At 31.4% G+C, this 16,670-nt stretch overlaps 1 protein-coding gene across 11 annotated transcripts in view; it reads right to left on the bottom strand.

The window, feature by feature from the left end:
- The window catches only part of LOC130897377 (calponin homology domain-containing protein DDB_G0272472), a 40,193-nt gene extending 25,832 nt beyond the window's left edge, over nt 1-14,361 (bottom strand). For 3 of the 11 annotated variants that reach the window (XM_057806268.1, XM_057806240.1, XM_057806259.1), the window contains exons 1-2: nt 14,236-14,361; nt 502-1,014 (exon numbers count right to left, since the gene is read on the bottom strand). In XM_057806268.1, the coding sequence (XP_057662251.1) occupies nt 502-1,014; nt 14,236-14,281 (559 nt within the window). In that variant the 5' untranslated portion in view covers nt 14,282-14,361. Of the gene's footprint in view, nt 1-501; nt 1,015-11,440; nt 11,853-14,235 lie in introns of those variants that run through there. The other 8 variants (XM_057806276.1, XM_057806248.1, XM_057806218.1 and 5 more) reach the window with 4 other exon arrangements.
- Between the last annotated feature and the right edge of the window lie 2,309 nt (nt 14,362-16,670).

Below are 16,670 nucleotides of genomic sequence, written 5' to 3' on the forward strand. Positions count from 1 at the left end.
GTCACTCGCAGCTAATTGTTAGGTCTGTTTCTGAACACATGAAGAAATGTTTGAATTTAATGTAACTTTTGAGACTTTTAGCGTGAAAGTATTCAATATAAATTTATTTTCCGCCACTGTCAAATCCCCCCGAAATCATGAACAAACTTCAGTTATTTCGGGTTATTGAGTGCGTACAAAAGTGCGCGGAGGATGGATTATATTTATGATGTATGGAAAACGTAAGCAATGTATTTTGTTTTTATTTTTCACCAAAATTCCATCATTTTGATATCGCACTCGAGAAACAGTTTCTACTTTCAAAGGTAAGCATTTCGTTTCAAACAATTCTGAGCAGTTCTCGACGTACACCCGTATACCGATCGATTTTGATCTTAATAAATAAGGTAATCACATAGTCGAATGTTAGTCCAGTGGAACAGTCAGTCTATTGAAATATTATGTGTTTTACCAATACTGTATAATTCACATGAGAATTTATTTACATAAAATTGAACTTACTTTCACCAGTTCTCTCTAGTCCGGTGGCAGAAGTAGCACGTTTCTTGTTTCCAGCATCCAAGTCCCGTTCAGATTGTCGTCGAGTTAGGGTAGAAGAATTTGTAGAAGTAACAATATTTTGAATTGAAGTAGCTCTCCTAGTACCCCAAAAAGAAGCGGACACGTCATTTGGATCTAGCATTCGGGGTGTAGAAGAACCAAAAGCGAAAACAGCGCTACTTCTCTCATTTTTCTTTTTTGTTTCCAGCCGCTGTTCTCGTTGTTGATTCTTCCTTAATATAAATTCCAATCTATCCTTTTCAGCTTCGTTTATAGCCCGTTTACGTTCTTCAACTTGTTGGCGTTTCGCGTCATCTCTAGTTCTTAATTCGTCAAACCGTCTACGCCTTTCATTTTCTTTTTGTTCTTTGAATATTTGTGCAGCAAGTGCTTGTGCCTTGATTTCTTCCAATTTTCTTTGCCTTTCTTCATTTTGTCGCTCTTTTAAGGTGCGGAATCTTGTTTCTTTATCGACTGTAACAAATAGAATTGTTGAAGCTGGTAAAAAAAAATGAAATGAGGAAAAGTGTTGATATTTAATTATTTCGTTGGTATCTTAAATCACTCATTATGTTCTGTATATATGTGATTAATATTGGAAATTGAAATGGATAACTAGTTACATTTTAAAGTAGGGCAGAGGGGGGTCACTTGATCCGCATTTTGTTCAAATCAGTGTAAGGTGCTTTCAAAGAAATAATAAGAAAAAGTTAATTTCAAATCAGTCGTTTATCAAATGATCCACATATTGAGTAAAAAAACTAATCCGCTGTTTACTAAATAAATTTACTTAATAAGGAAAACCCCACATAATACCCCACATGCGGGGTCTTTCGAACAACGCAATGAGGTAACTAGAGCCATTGGGTTACTATACAAACTTTATCACATTAAAACATAGAAACAAAAACATAATAACAGTAGAGCTACATTCAATTAATCCGAAATCTACTCCGCTAACATAAAAGGGCAAGGGCGTTACAAGAGAAAAGTTATATGAAGATGGTTTTAGGTAATAGTGACTTCTAGTTTTCGCCGTATTCGTAATATCATTTTTCAAAAAAATACATAAATCTGAGAGATAGATTACTTTTAATCCTCATATAAATTTATTAGTAAATGGAGAAACAAAAAAAAATCGAGTGTAAATTAAACATTATTTTTAATGTGGAAAACCAGTTAAATAAACCGAAAAAAAATTACGTAAATATTCTGAACATCCGGGACCGTCATTTATTTTAACTACTCCAGAAATGGTTCATAAAATCCGTACTCTGGCACTTAGGTACATGAGGAATATTTCAATGGAACCAGAACGCAATATTTTAGTTACATATGAAAAAGTTATTTGTAAGGTAGATGCCACGATTGCTTAATGCTGATCAGAAGCTGGATTCAAATAAAAATTTAAAAGAATGTTTGGATATCTCTAAGTGAATTGTAGCTAAAGCTTAGGTATACCATTATACCCCAGAAACAGAAATACAGCCGATATAATGGACTTCATTTGAGGAACTAGCTTAGAAGAAAATAAACCGTTATTTTTGTCACGGTCACTATTTTATGATTCCAAAGAAGTGATCTTTATTGATTATTTAGAAAAAAAAAAGAAAACCATAACTGGCCAATACTATAGGGATTTGGTGACACGTTTTGATACTTGAAGCTTGAAGCAAAAACCGCATTTGTGGAAAAAAAACGTGTTTTTTTATAAGGAAAATGACCCTCCGATTAGTTTCTTCTCTCAAATTTAAAGAAACGTTTAATGGAGACTGATTTCAGGTAAATAAATATATAATTGAGAGGCAAATACGTATTTTGCGGATGTAGAATCAAAAGGAGATAGCATTGACAGATAATTTCTTGAAGTGAAGTAACTTTTTATTGAAAAATCACTCTATTTTCAAACCGCCTTGATATATTTTTCACTTATTGATGGTTAACAGTAAATTCTTGTCGATATCGTAAACGTTTCTCTTCTGTACCTTGGGCGGTTTTGTAAATCTTTTGAATGATTTGATCCCAGAGAACCGAGTTAATCGTTAAATCTAGGTAACCAGTCTATCAACAACAACACCCAATCCATCTGTTTAGATAATGTTCGATCAGATAATGCCATACAGTTCTGGAACAATGATTTCCAATTTAAATGAGTCACACTGTATGCCAGTAATGAATTGGTGAGTTTCAGATTTCAACGATGCTTTTTTGTCAAAATTCACTTCACATTAGCTTCAGATAAGTGCATTATTAAGTATTCATTTATTAGATATTAGCTTTCATTGAGTTTCAATGATCGTTTATTGTAAAAATTTTGTATTGCAATTACAATTAGGGTATGTATCCTAGAAGACGTCAATCTACGAAGAATCGCATGCCGATCTTATTTTTATTATATTCAAATAACTGTCCTATTTTTAGAGTTACTGTGCAGTGAACATTAAAGCATTTCCTAAAGAATGTCATTTTGCTGTCTTACTCGACAATATCTAAATATAGCAGATCTCCTGGAGTACATGTGCTTTATACGCGAGGAGATCCCAGTTTATTGTATATACCATAAAATTGAGCTCAATTTAGATAATATCGGGTGTTTCAAAATAAATAGCAAGGGATTTAACGCTTCCTAATATTTATTATATTTAAATAACAGTTATAAATAATTCAGGATACTAAAGAACAACTCGAACAGTTTTACATGAAAATCTACAAGTAATCTCATTCCTCACAAGGCACGCGTTAAGACGATAAGCTAATTTTTCCCAAACATCGATGAGAGTCTCACAAATATTTGTTGCACCTGTTTCAATTTGGTTTGTGGAGTGGTAGTGGAGGTGGATACATACAATTCTTTATGAACCTACAATGATCCACACGACGTGAGATCGGACTCATCATCAGCCCCCTTGTGATGTGTGACCAGTGATGCGCGCAACATCTTACTGAAAAGGTCTCTGGTTCATCTTATAGAGCAAACTAATAGGTCTGTTCTTTTGACCGGTAGTGTAGGTCAAGTTTTAGTTTATCTCCAGTCTCTGAAGATGATGACTTGGTTATCGAAACGTGCGCCGAACAGTGTGAGTGCTGGTGTAGGGGGAGTTGTTACAGGATTTGCTGATTCACTAGTAGCACTTTCTAAAGGAGGGAAAAACATTGCATGCTTATGGTCATATAATTTATAAATTCAATGTAATAATTATTCTTTTGCTAATCCATTTGTGTAAATTTGAAGTATTTATCTAATTTTATGATGGAACTTTGATTATTTTATTAAAAAAAAATTTCACTTTAAAAATTTGAGGGTATTTATACAAATTTTAATAAATATAACTATCTATTTGAAGATATATGTATTATTAAGCTTTGGAATACAACTTTTATAACACCAAAGCCTTATACAGCATTTTCATAACAGCAGTTGAGTATATGATACAAAAAAATAGTAAAATGTTGATACTGTATTGGTAACACATTTCTCACCAATGAATCATACTACTAAATCTGCTAGTAGTTCTTACACCACTTCACAAATATTATGCAATTCTTATTTGAAGCGGATAAAAAACATCATTTAAACCAATGTTGAGCTTGAAAAATATTATCGGAACTATGCCTTATAAATTTCAATGTTAAAATAATGGTTAACTGAATTTTTTGGACCTTAGAAGCATGGAAGCTGTCATTGGACCGGTCTAATTTAGACTAGTTAGAATTTTAATTTTGCAAAAATATTTTTTCGTCAAACTAAAAAATGAAACGACGGACTAGTCCAATATGGTAAGCTAATGCATGTTTCTGCCATAGGATGTCTTCTACGGAGAAGAGGCCCAAAAAGTATGGACAGTGGTCAGAAGATGACATTAAAAAAGCTTAAAAAGCCTATAAAGCCAAGAAGTATGGATTAAATGAAACGTGTCGTATCTACAATGTTCCAAAAGCGGCATTTAAGAGACTTCTCGAGTCGAAAAATAAAGTAGCTAACGAAGATATTAGTTAATCTAAAGAAAATTCTTTTTGGCGGAACCATTAAAGACCTGCGCAAAGTCGCCTTTGTCCTGGCAGACATAAATAATATAGAGCACAATTTTAACAAAGAAAAGGGACTTACTGGGGTAATGGTTTTATCCCTTTATGCTCTTTCCCTGAGGCAATCCTAGTCCATTTCTATTGGTAGATTTAATCGAGAAAACGTCAATAACTTTTTCAACATCTTAGAGAAAACATTTGATGAAAATCAACTCACAGCTTCTGGAATTGTTAATATGGATAAGACTGGGTTGACCACTGTAGCAAAGAAGTGTCAAAAGGTAAGCGCCAAGTTGGAACAATTGCTACTGGAGAAAAGTGCGTCAATATGACATTCGTTGTATGTGCAAGTGCAGCCGGACCATTTGTCACAAAGATGTTGATAATCAAACGGAAAAGAGTGAATCTGTATGTGGGACTTTGCGCTCCTCCAGACTACTTAGTAGAAATTTTCGATACTGGCTATATAAACATATAAACATTTTTGTGACTTAACTGAAAACATTCATTTTGTGTTGGAGGGACACAGGACGCATTCGAAAAATCTCGAAGCGATTGAACTTGCTCGCAATAATGAGGTAATTATGCTACAACTTCCAGTCATACGACCCCTAGACTCCAACTTTAAGACGTGGCAGTTTTCAAACCATTGGAACTGTACTATACCTTGGCAAATGAAAAATGGTTATGGTCTCATCCAGGGCCAGTTGTCTCTCAATATCAAATTGCACAACTTATTGGAGAAGCTTATACCAGAGCTGCTGTAATGGCAATTGCACTGAGTGGATTTAGAATGTTTTCTCAGATGCAGATTTTGATCATGCGGGTGTATTAAACATGAATTAATCCTTGCATATAACTTTTGAAGATGAAAGTTATTCTGAGATGATGAGCCTCTAGTTCACTACATTAAGGCTAATAGGACCACCCAGCCTGAAGCAGAATCTACATCAATATCGAAAAAGCCTTTGAAACCTAAAGCAGAAGGATCTACTCTATCTACCTCTAAGCAAAAGTGGAGACCTCATCTACTTCTAGTTTTAAAACAAAAGGATCCACTTCTAAAAATGCTGAAAAATTTCTATAGAAAGAATATTAATAAGTTCGGTTCCGAAAAAAAGTAATTCTCAAAAAGCACAACTGATCACAGTAAATCCATATAAAGATGAGCTATAAGCTAAGCAGACATCATTGGATAAAATGAAAAATATCCCAAGAGTTCCAAAAAAAAAAATAATGAAAATGAGTAGTATTGCAAGTTTTGAAAAGAATGCATCATTGAAGACATGATCCAGTGTTTAAAATGTCGGGATTGGATTCTTAAATCATGTGCCAATGTGTCTTCAAGAGAAACCATTTATGTGTGATTTCTGTATATTTCTACATTTAAATATTTTTTTCTTGTTTTAATTTCATATTTTTCTTTGTTTTCTGATGTTTTCTGAAACTATTTTCTTGTTTGAATGTTTTCCCAATTACTATCAAAGGATTATCTATTTTTTTTTAATTTAAATACACAACTTCCTATATGAACCATTTTATAGTCTTGATTCATTTATTTAACACCTAAGCTGCTGGCTTAAATCATACGGTCCAATTTTTGGACCCCTAGGTGCAATTTAGGCACCGGCTTCCTATATTAAACCACTTGCACAAAATGTGATATTTCATAGATACTTTAGAATAAATTTTGAAAAAAACTCTGTACTTGGACAACATACTAATTTATTCTAGGAAATAGCTTTGAGATCGATTGTGGATTATAATCAGAATCTATGATAGGAAATCTGAAAATTGGTCCAATATAGGCAACCTTTCCCAAATTTAAATGTTTGAATGGAATCTAGGAGATAGAAGAAGAATGTGAAGGTCCAGGTCAAAGAGGTAAAAAGGAATAGAGGAAAAGCCTATTTATAAAACTTCGTATCAATATATTTAGATTATTTAAAATCATCATATGATTTATTTGACTTCAATTAAGAAATATAATAATTTTATTAATGGATAAGTGGATAAGGAACTGAAAAAAATTGTGTAAGTTTTTATCACGTTTACGAGGCTTGTCCATAAATTTTCACAACGAGAAATATGTTTAATGGAATTGAATAATACATGTTTGGGAAGCTTAGACTTTCCTGTACATTTCGACATTATTGCCATTTAGATCGATATATTCTTGAATGTGGTGTATCATCTCCTTTCAGTTCTTCTTCGGTTGTGAAATGCGCCCCTCTCAAGAATTTTTTCAATTCAGGGAAGAGGTGATAATCACTGAGGGCTGCTTTCAAAATGTTGTTGATTCAGGTTGCAGATATCAGGTATCATCTCGCTGGGTTCCTGAACCGCCACCCTTTAAGCATTACTTCTTCCACTTTTGCAATCGATGGTCTGCCACAACGTTGTTTGTCATGGACATTTGTAGGTCCTTCTTTGAATTATCTGCACGATTTGCGCACAAGTTGCACGTATACTTTTTTCTACATATGCACACAGTTGGGAATAAATGTCCACCGGAGAAACGTTTTTCACACACTACAAACCAATCACAAAGCATAATTGGCACCTGGCGTGAAAATAAAATGGGGGCTCAATCTTTTAAGGTTGCCAAGACAAGAAGTTGTAAACAGCTCACCAGAGCGGGAACTAGAAGAAAAGAAGCCAAGCTACACGCCATCTCATCAAATCCTGCCTAGCTTTCCTGTGTCCATAGCCCCTTGGGAACCTTATTTTATAGACAACCCTCGCAACTTAAATAATAATACTCATTCACTGTTTGAACTGAAGACAATCGTATGAAATAGTTTGTATGCTTTCTATATCTTATTTATCTGCGACTAAATCTAGGTTTGTAAGATTGAAATTGTTACGAAGAAAATCGGGTATTGTTAATTTTATTTCACACAAAAAATAATTCCTTACTTTGCGGAATTTATTAAGGGACCCAAATCAGTGAGCTCAAAAAAAAATTTAGGTTGAAGGAAGGACACCTGAGCTGTGAAATTAATCAACTTTTTACCCAATACGGAATAAAGTTAACAAAATGGTATGCGTAACTGTTTTCCTAAAATGAAGTTTCATCGTTTTCGTTTTCAGTATACCAACGAAAACTTGTTATGCTAAGGCAATTATGCCATCATGTTAGTTAGAAATTATAAATATTTTACCATGAAAATCAGTATAAGCACCATTTAAAATTTAGAAAGATCCCAGCTATTTTCCATATAAATTGAATATAATGACTAAATGATATATTTCGAACAAAAATTTAATCTATTTCAGTTCCACACTGTGTACATGACTTCAGAGATACACTTTATGATTTAAGTAATGCAATTTTAAAGTATTACCTAATAATAACGTTTATGATAAAAATTATAGTGAACATAAATTGATACTTGACATCTATTATCTCATAGTACTTTGGAACATTAATGTCAAGGATGTCAATGTCAAATTAAATACATACTGGTATTTTACACCTATCGCGCATTTTATACAGTTCTATTAAATATAAAAATTCAATTGTTTTTCAGTATCGCGAATTATTCTACAAGGTGTGATCAAAAATACCGTAAATTGTATTAAAAACAAAATAAAAATGTAAACATCTTTATTAATGTCTTTCAAAGTACTGCCCTTGGCTAACATCACAACGTTGAATCCATGACTGGAGCATGTTTGGAAGGCTTTTTACGAAAAAGCTGTTATCTGCCTTATCAGGATTGGTATCAATCAATCAATATATATATATATATATATATATATATATATATATATATATATATATATATATATATATATAAATACAAATCCTTTCTAATCGTTAGTCAAATTATGTGACACACCAACAGTTTTTTGTTTGAGCTTTTAATTTATCGATATTTGATGTATCAATACACAATGTATTGTAAGTCACATGAGGAACTTGCAATGTACACGAACACAACGAACTACGAAATTCATCCATGAAACCCACTACAGTTACGATTTTATTCTGCGTATCCAAGATGTGCAAAGATTAAAGATTTGGATGAAAATCAATTAAGTTACTGATCTGTTGATGAAATAAATTTATGATAAGGTATTTAGTAAACGAGGATTGATTTTTTTTAAATTAAATAGAGAGTATAGAATTTTTCACAATCTAAGAACTACCGAAACCTATATAAAATACGATCCGACCCAAAAGTCGTAAATTTATGGCTATTTATTAGAAGGAAATTGTGCAGAGCCGCACTATGTTATTGTAATACCCGGAATTTTCCTTACAGTTTAAAGAGAAATTTGAATTTTATAAAATTAAATTTTAATACAGGGTATATTTAGTTAACATTGTTGAGTTTAAAATTTTAATATGATGGAACGGTTGAATTTTAATCTTAAATCTACTAAATTATACACAATATATTGATACATAAATACATATATTACATTTTATTCATTACTAGATAGTGTATTATTGGAAGCACGTACATTAAACGTTAATTCATGCTTTATCAACTCGATCGGATTTGAAAATTCAATAATATTGTGGAAGCGGAATTACTTCGTGTCCTTCTTCATTTGTAATTTTGTCACAAATGTAATCCTTCTATAACTTCTTATAGTTTCTAACAATTGTTGAACATTATAACTTTAGTGGAAGTATATGTCACGTTGGTACAAAAAGTCTTTTTCTATTACTGGAACCTAGTATCTTATTCTAATAGTGACTATGCATGGATGCATAATCCATCACAATAAAGCTATTCCGTGGTCTAGTGCATAAAGTATATTCCTTTACGCACTCAAAAGTGAGTCTAAACTAAAGTAGGAAATGTATTTTTCTTGGCCTCGCTGGACTAACTTCAGCTAAACACTTTTGACTATCAATTTTGCCTCAATCGGCAAACATTTGCGCTATTTGGAAGACATTTTAAAAGGCACTATCCAAGTTTATAATACACACGATTTCATGGATTGAAATGAATTGACACAGACAAAGGTGTTGGAACCATACCTAATCCGACCTTGTTTGGGATAATTATAAATATAAGGATAAAGTCTATTTCTACTGCATCTCATATATTATTAACTAGAAGCTAATCATTTCCTTACATCGTAAAAAATTCTATACATTTGGTACTTTTATATCAAAAATACCACTCGTTGTTTCTAACACGTCCCATTTATTCATGATTTATTCCAATTAGCTGATAGATACATCGATATGAATTAAATTAAGTATAATAAATATTAATTCCAATCAAACCTCATTAAATACTATAACTATAATCTTTCCAGTAGATTTGAATTAATTTTTATAATTCTACCCTCGTTAGGTTGGGGCCGATACTACTAGTATTAAATCTATATGAATTTCAATTTTTCCTAACCTTCAAAAGACAAGCGTTTAGTTGGGCAGCTGTTGTACTTTTAGTATGTGAATAACAGCATTTTGATAAAAAGGAATTGTTAATAAAACATTGCTTTTTGCCCAAAAATACTAATAAAGTCAAAATCAGGCTTGATAAATATTATTGGGACTATGCCCTAGCTAAATCAACCGTTGAAAAGTGGTTTGTTAAGTTTTAGCGAGACGAAATGAGAACAGAGGATGATGCTCGCAGTGGTTGCTCCAAAGAGGCTGTCACCGACGAAAACATGAAAAAAGTTCACAAAAAAATTCCGGATAACCATAAAGTGAACCTGATTGAGTTAGCTGAGACCCTAATGATATCAAAGGTACGTATTGAAAATATTGTGAATGAATATTTGGGTATGCAAAACCTCACAAACGAACAAAAACAAGCAGTGATTGAAAGTATTTAATGACAATGAATTAAATATAGCTCTATAATTTAACACAGAAGACCGATCGATATTCAGCCGAGTGGAGGGCACGTGATGAACTGACTCCAAAGGGTGAAAAGACGCAAAATTCGGTTGACAAGGTTATGGTATCAGTATTTTGAGATGAGCATAGTATAATAAAAACCAAAAACAGCGACCATTACCTAACGTTAATGGAGCGTTTGAAGGACAAAATCGCGAAAAAGCGGCCCCATTTGAAAAGAAGAAAGTACTGTTTCATCAATGCAATGCATCGTTTCACAAATAAATGAAAACGATGACAAATTGTATGAATTGGGCTTATAATTGCTTCCGCGTCCACCGTATTCTCCAGATCTGATCCCCAACGACTTTAGGCTTTAAACAAGAAAAATCAATAGTGGATGCCATAAATTAAATTATGGTAAAATGCTAAGAGCCCAAAATTGGAATGTAAATACGTCTTCAAACAAGCATTCGATAGTCCGAAAAGGAAATAGAATAACTACACCACGAAAGTTAATATGATTGGAAGAAATGAATATGTTATATTCTAGGGGAGGGACCATCGGAAAAATTTGAAATAAATGCTGTGGTAAGGCATAGTGATATAATCTAGGCGATATTGTTTAACAATGCAATGAGTAGCATAATGAGGGCTTGTGGTATCAATATAAGTATCATAAATAGATCCAAAATAATGTTTTGGCAGTAAAGTAACTATTTGATTGTAATTGAAGTAAATTTTCTGCCAAACCTTGTATGAATGTAGAATTTCGGGTAATTCATCAATTTAAAAATAATCGTTACCTAATAGCCTACTTCATTATTTGAATACCGAGACGCTCAAATCCGGAAGTTCAAACATTCTCACATTATTATTTCTAATTATTGTCTGTAAATGACTACGTTTATAGAAAACGTAATAAGAGCATTCTATACAACAATAAGTAAATAAACAACGTATGAAGGTTACAATTTGTATGATTCAGAATAAGTGAATAGCAAAAAAACGATCTGTTTATTTTTAACAATGACATTTGAAAAACAAAAATTAACTTACTTTGTAACAACCTTATTCGAACTGCTTGCAGAACAAAATCAGGACTCGTTTGCATAGTTTTATTCGACAACAAAACTATCAAAATCGAAGAAATAAAACAAACCTTTCACATATGCACGTTAACAAACAGCATCAGTTATATCACGGACATTTTCAAGTCCATTTCGTTTAAAGCGTTATTAATTATCATATTCTGTATATGTGTATATGTTTAAATTACAAAATAATTTGTATATAAAGATGGATAGGTTGCGTTAAACAATGGGTGTCAACCTACTTTGTTAATGAACCAACAAACAGTTGATGAAATCGCAATCATGACTAAAGTTAGAATTGTCATAAAAACCGAGTAAACGCGAGTACACTGTATTAACAAACAATCTATTGGTAATCATTCATCACAACACAATTTTTAATAAGCATACAACCAAGAAAATAACTCAACATTCAATCAGGACTGGATTTAAAATTTTAATGAACTTCCCCAGTTTAGAATAAATTATATATTTTCAAGTAGATGTTTACCTAAATTCAGTTCAAATAAGGTAACCATAAAAAACATATGACTCGAGCTTAAGACAGACAAAAAAATAGTTCAAATTATAAAGTTATTATAGGTTGCTACAGAACATTCTGAATGTTATCTGAATCAGTACTTTTATATAAATATTTCTTTATATCACATTTATTAATCTACATGATATCTATGAATTTAAAGAAACAGCTTTGGAACTGAAGTTAGGTTTTTAGTAACCTAATTACTGCATATTAGGGTATGCACACTAGTTTACTTATTGGATGAAATTAGTTTACTCTAATGTAACATATATTTAAATAAACTACAAAAGTAATGAAATCAACTTTGAGATCTATTTGTATTTGACTTTTGGGACACCAATAAAAAGAAAAGGATACATATACTCAAGGCAATTATATTTTGCCAACAGACATCAATATACATTTACATTTAATCTTATTTGTTAGAATCTCATTAAATACAGCAAAGAAAGCAAATTATGATGTACAACTGCTAAGTCCGGCACTGCATATGATATTGAATTCCTCTTAACTCTAAAAAATACGAATATCCTTGATTAAATAACCTACTAGATGTATAAAATTACTGCAGTGTATTAGTTCATTGGCGCTACTTGTGAAAGTTGAGTAAAGAATAGAAGAAGTTTAAATAATACTTGTTTATGAAATGTACAATTAAACCCAAGGAATTGGGACTAACTTCTTTATAAAATATATTGTATTTATTTATTGACCCGCTAATTTTATTTATCTACTTATCACAAATTAATGTGTTATGATGTGTGTTTTGTTTTATAATTTCATATAAAGGCATTTTACCTTGCCACTTGATACTATTAGATGATAGTGTAAATACCAAGATATGAACATGTCAGGAAATTGGAAATGTGTACTGAATACTCTATTTAAACATATAATTTAAATACTCTCTGTTTAAAGTGGCTCCCAGAGGATTGATTAAGACATTAACGAATCTGAATTCCAAAAATAAAAATTTAAAATGTATCAAAAGAAATGTAAGAATAAGTACTGATAATTAAACATTTATATAAGTAAAGTCTACTGAAATACAGAAGAATGAAAAGATAGTAAGCTACATTCATGAAAATAAGCAAATATCAATAAAATTGTAGTTTCCTATAGTCTAATTTTTATAGAAGAAAATTATTATTTTTTTATCTCCCAAGAAATACAGGTACACATAAAGGAAGGAAAATTACTTTTGTAATATCTAAGCTTGTTCATATGTCACATATTCATTTATTTGGACTAACAACATAGTCTCAAATAAGCAAGTTCAACATAATATCTATATATAATAATGGCAACCTAACCTAACCTAACCATGGATATTCTTACAAATTTTACAATTTATGCATATTTTAGTTTTAATTACCATTTCTATTGATTAAATTCTAATAATTTTGATGTATCAAAAATAATTTTTATACAATAAGGGGTTTAGAATAAACTGATTTCAAATTTATCTCATGACCACTAAGAAAATGAGTTTTAGTTTTATAATAGGATTAAAAGGATGCTGGTGCTACATTATAAAACAAATTTGTAATACTTGAAACAGTGTTATAAACATTAATACTTCCTAAAAATTTATTTATTATTTTTTTATTTGGGACAAATGCATTTTAACATATCTTTTAATAACAGATAGTTGAAGAATGTCAGGAGTATTTTGTATGGTCTATTTTGTTATATCAAAGTACTGATAATATAATTGTATATGGATTTTAATAAGAAAAATGAGACTAAAATGGTAGTATTCTCATGTATTGAATATTTTTCATTGCACACATGACTTACCCCAAAATTATCAATTTATCATGATTATTCATCAAGTTACTCATAATCAATACTCTAAAAAGATATACAAACTAAAAATAAACATCAAAATCATATGTGGAGACACATGAAAGTTACGAATAGTAGAAACAGAATTTACTGGATGTTTAACAGTAAATAAATGTTTTTATGTCATGTCACCGGAGCAACAAATTTGAAAATGTATAGTAAGGGAAGGAAAAATAATTTTGCGAAAATGGAGGGATGCCCTATTAATTTTAGATCAAACAACAGTTAGGTATAGGTTGTCCATAAGCAATTACTAATTTGTTGCACCCACAGATGGTTGACTTTCAAATTATATAACAATGAATTAAAACTAAAACAAACCCATTGTGAATAATGGATTTACAGAGTTGCACAGATGAGAAATACAAATATTTAAGCAAAAATCTGACCTGTAGACTTGGATTCTTCCATAATTTTTCGACCATTTTCTGCCATTTTCTCTCACACCACCAAAAATAAACCAGCACTGCAAACTGCAAACACGCGTCAAGACATTACAAGAATAGACAACTGACAGTCTTATACAGGATGGTTGACAGATTTCAAAAATGAGGATATTTTTAAAGATTTATTCAAAGTATTGATGGGAGAATCTGAAAAAGTAACCTGACTTAGTTGAATTTTTAAAATGTTTTTAAAAAACAGAACTAGTAAAATATTGTTATTTCCCTGCCTATACTTTAAGATCTATACTTGGTTATATGGTGTGTTGTCTAATTGTCTAACGTACGGCAAATTACAGGACAGTCTTCAGGACTTATATAAGCCACTAAAGAATAACTAAATAAAGAAGTAATTATATTGTACTTCATATTTAAACATGTTTTCAAAGTAAGTTCAAAAAGAAGATTTCACCATGACCACCTAATAATTCTTAATCAAGCTTTTGATACTTCACAATTATGTTCACATTTCTAAAATAACTCTGTTTATTATCGAGGCAACATATTTCAAATCTACTTAAACTTCACATTCGCTTCAATTGGCCGAATAAAAATTAAAAGACATTGAAAGTCTGATGAATTAAGGATGTTAATAGAATCGGTGGCAGATTGGTTAAGTTGATAGTCCTATCGAAACACCGAACAAGTGTTTAATAAAATTACATTACATTACATATTTTAAGATATACAAATTTGAATTTGACTAAGGCAAATTAGATATTCCGCAGTTGATATTATTATCGAACTCATATTGTACAAGCAATATTGGGGAGGTGGAGATATTTCAACGCTTCGTTCTTACACTAAGAATAATATCCATTGACATCGATCGGTATACCTAAAGCAATTAAATATTGCTATATCAAAATTGAGGAGTTTTTACAAATGTTTCCATCACTAGTTTGTTCTTCAGAATTGCTTCTTCTGCTCATTAGCAATTTATAGAAGGATATCAGAAATGTGACTCATATTTTCAATGTAAACCTGTGCGGGTCCAAAGGGACAGGACATAGATGAGTCTTAAGAGATGTGGCAATAACTATCGAACAAATTTAATGCGAAGAAAATGTTACATATTATGTCTTCTTATTATCAAAACTACCAAGAATGAAATAAATTTGAACAATTTTATATTATCTAGTTATCTCACGTATCACATAATTGAAGAAAAATAATCACATTTATAGTTTGAAGTTAGGTACATTCGAATGTATATTTTTTTGGATATTTCTGTTATAAACTGTAATAGCCTGTTGAGATGATAGTAACAGTAATAAATAGTTAAACATATTGAATATTTATTTCTAATTAATATAAAACATGTTAAGAAGATATTCCATTTTGAATCATTAGTATCTTGGCCTGGATCCCCAACCATAGGTTCAGTGGATATTTCAATGTAATTATCAAGATTCAATATAATGTGCTATTCTTTCACTACTGAACGATGTATAGCCTGTTAGGTTATATCTTCCAAATTTATTCGTTTTCGTCCTATGATTTCGAACTATTAATACAGTTTGCTTCATCGCTTGTTCTAATCATTTTGCTAGTTTCATGAGAAATGAAAGTTGGACGTTTTTTATTGATATCCGGTTCACTATTTCTAATTATACTCTTATTTATTATATGCCATCAAACTGAATTACACAAAATTAACAAAAAGCAAATGTAAAAGCTCTTACTACTAAAATTACGAAAAAATTCTATATCGCTTAATGAAATCCCTATCAACCCTCTTATGAACCTATTTTGGCGATAATATTCAAAAATAAAATCACTGCATTGAAGCCAATAACTTTATTCACGAGTCTGATTCCGAATCAGTTTGGGTACCGATCGCATGCGCAATTTAAAGTCATCGACCCGCGAACGACAATTTTGAAAGTAAGCTTGCGATCGATCCATAAACTGATTTGGAATCAAACCGTGAGTAACAATTTTTAAAGTGCGCATGCGATCGGTCCCTAAACTGATTCGGAATCAGACCCGCGATCGAAGCTAATAACGCCGCTTTAATCTACAACGATAGTCTATTAGCTACTGTTAGAGAAAGCCGGTACCTTGAAGCCGAATTATAAATGATGAAAATGGTCGCATTCAGCAGATGGAATCTTTATGAAGCTGTTGTAAAACCCTAACGGGATAATTCGCTGGCGCTCCATAATACGATTTTGAATTATAATGTCCGTTTTAATATACATTTAAAAGTTATTTGAGTGCTAAATACACATCGAAATTCTTTAAAAAAACTATACAAAGTATCACCACATAATGTAACACTCCTCAAGTTTAATAAAAATAATTTCGTTTGATTAAACTAAACATAAAACAAACAATATAGCCTCTTTGGAAAAAATACACCAGTTAAAGACTAACAA

The sequence above is a fragment of the Diorhabda carinulata genome, chromosome 1, assembly GCF_026250575.1.
Source record: "Diorhabda carinulata isolate Delta chromosome 1, icDioCari1.1, whole genome shotgun sequence".
Lineage (NCBI taxonomy): Eukaryota > Metazoa > Arthropoda > Insecta > Coleoptera > Chrysomelidae > Diorhabda > Diorhabda carinulata.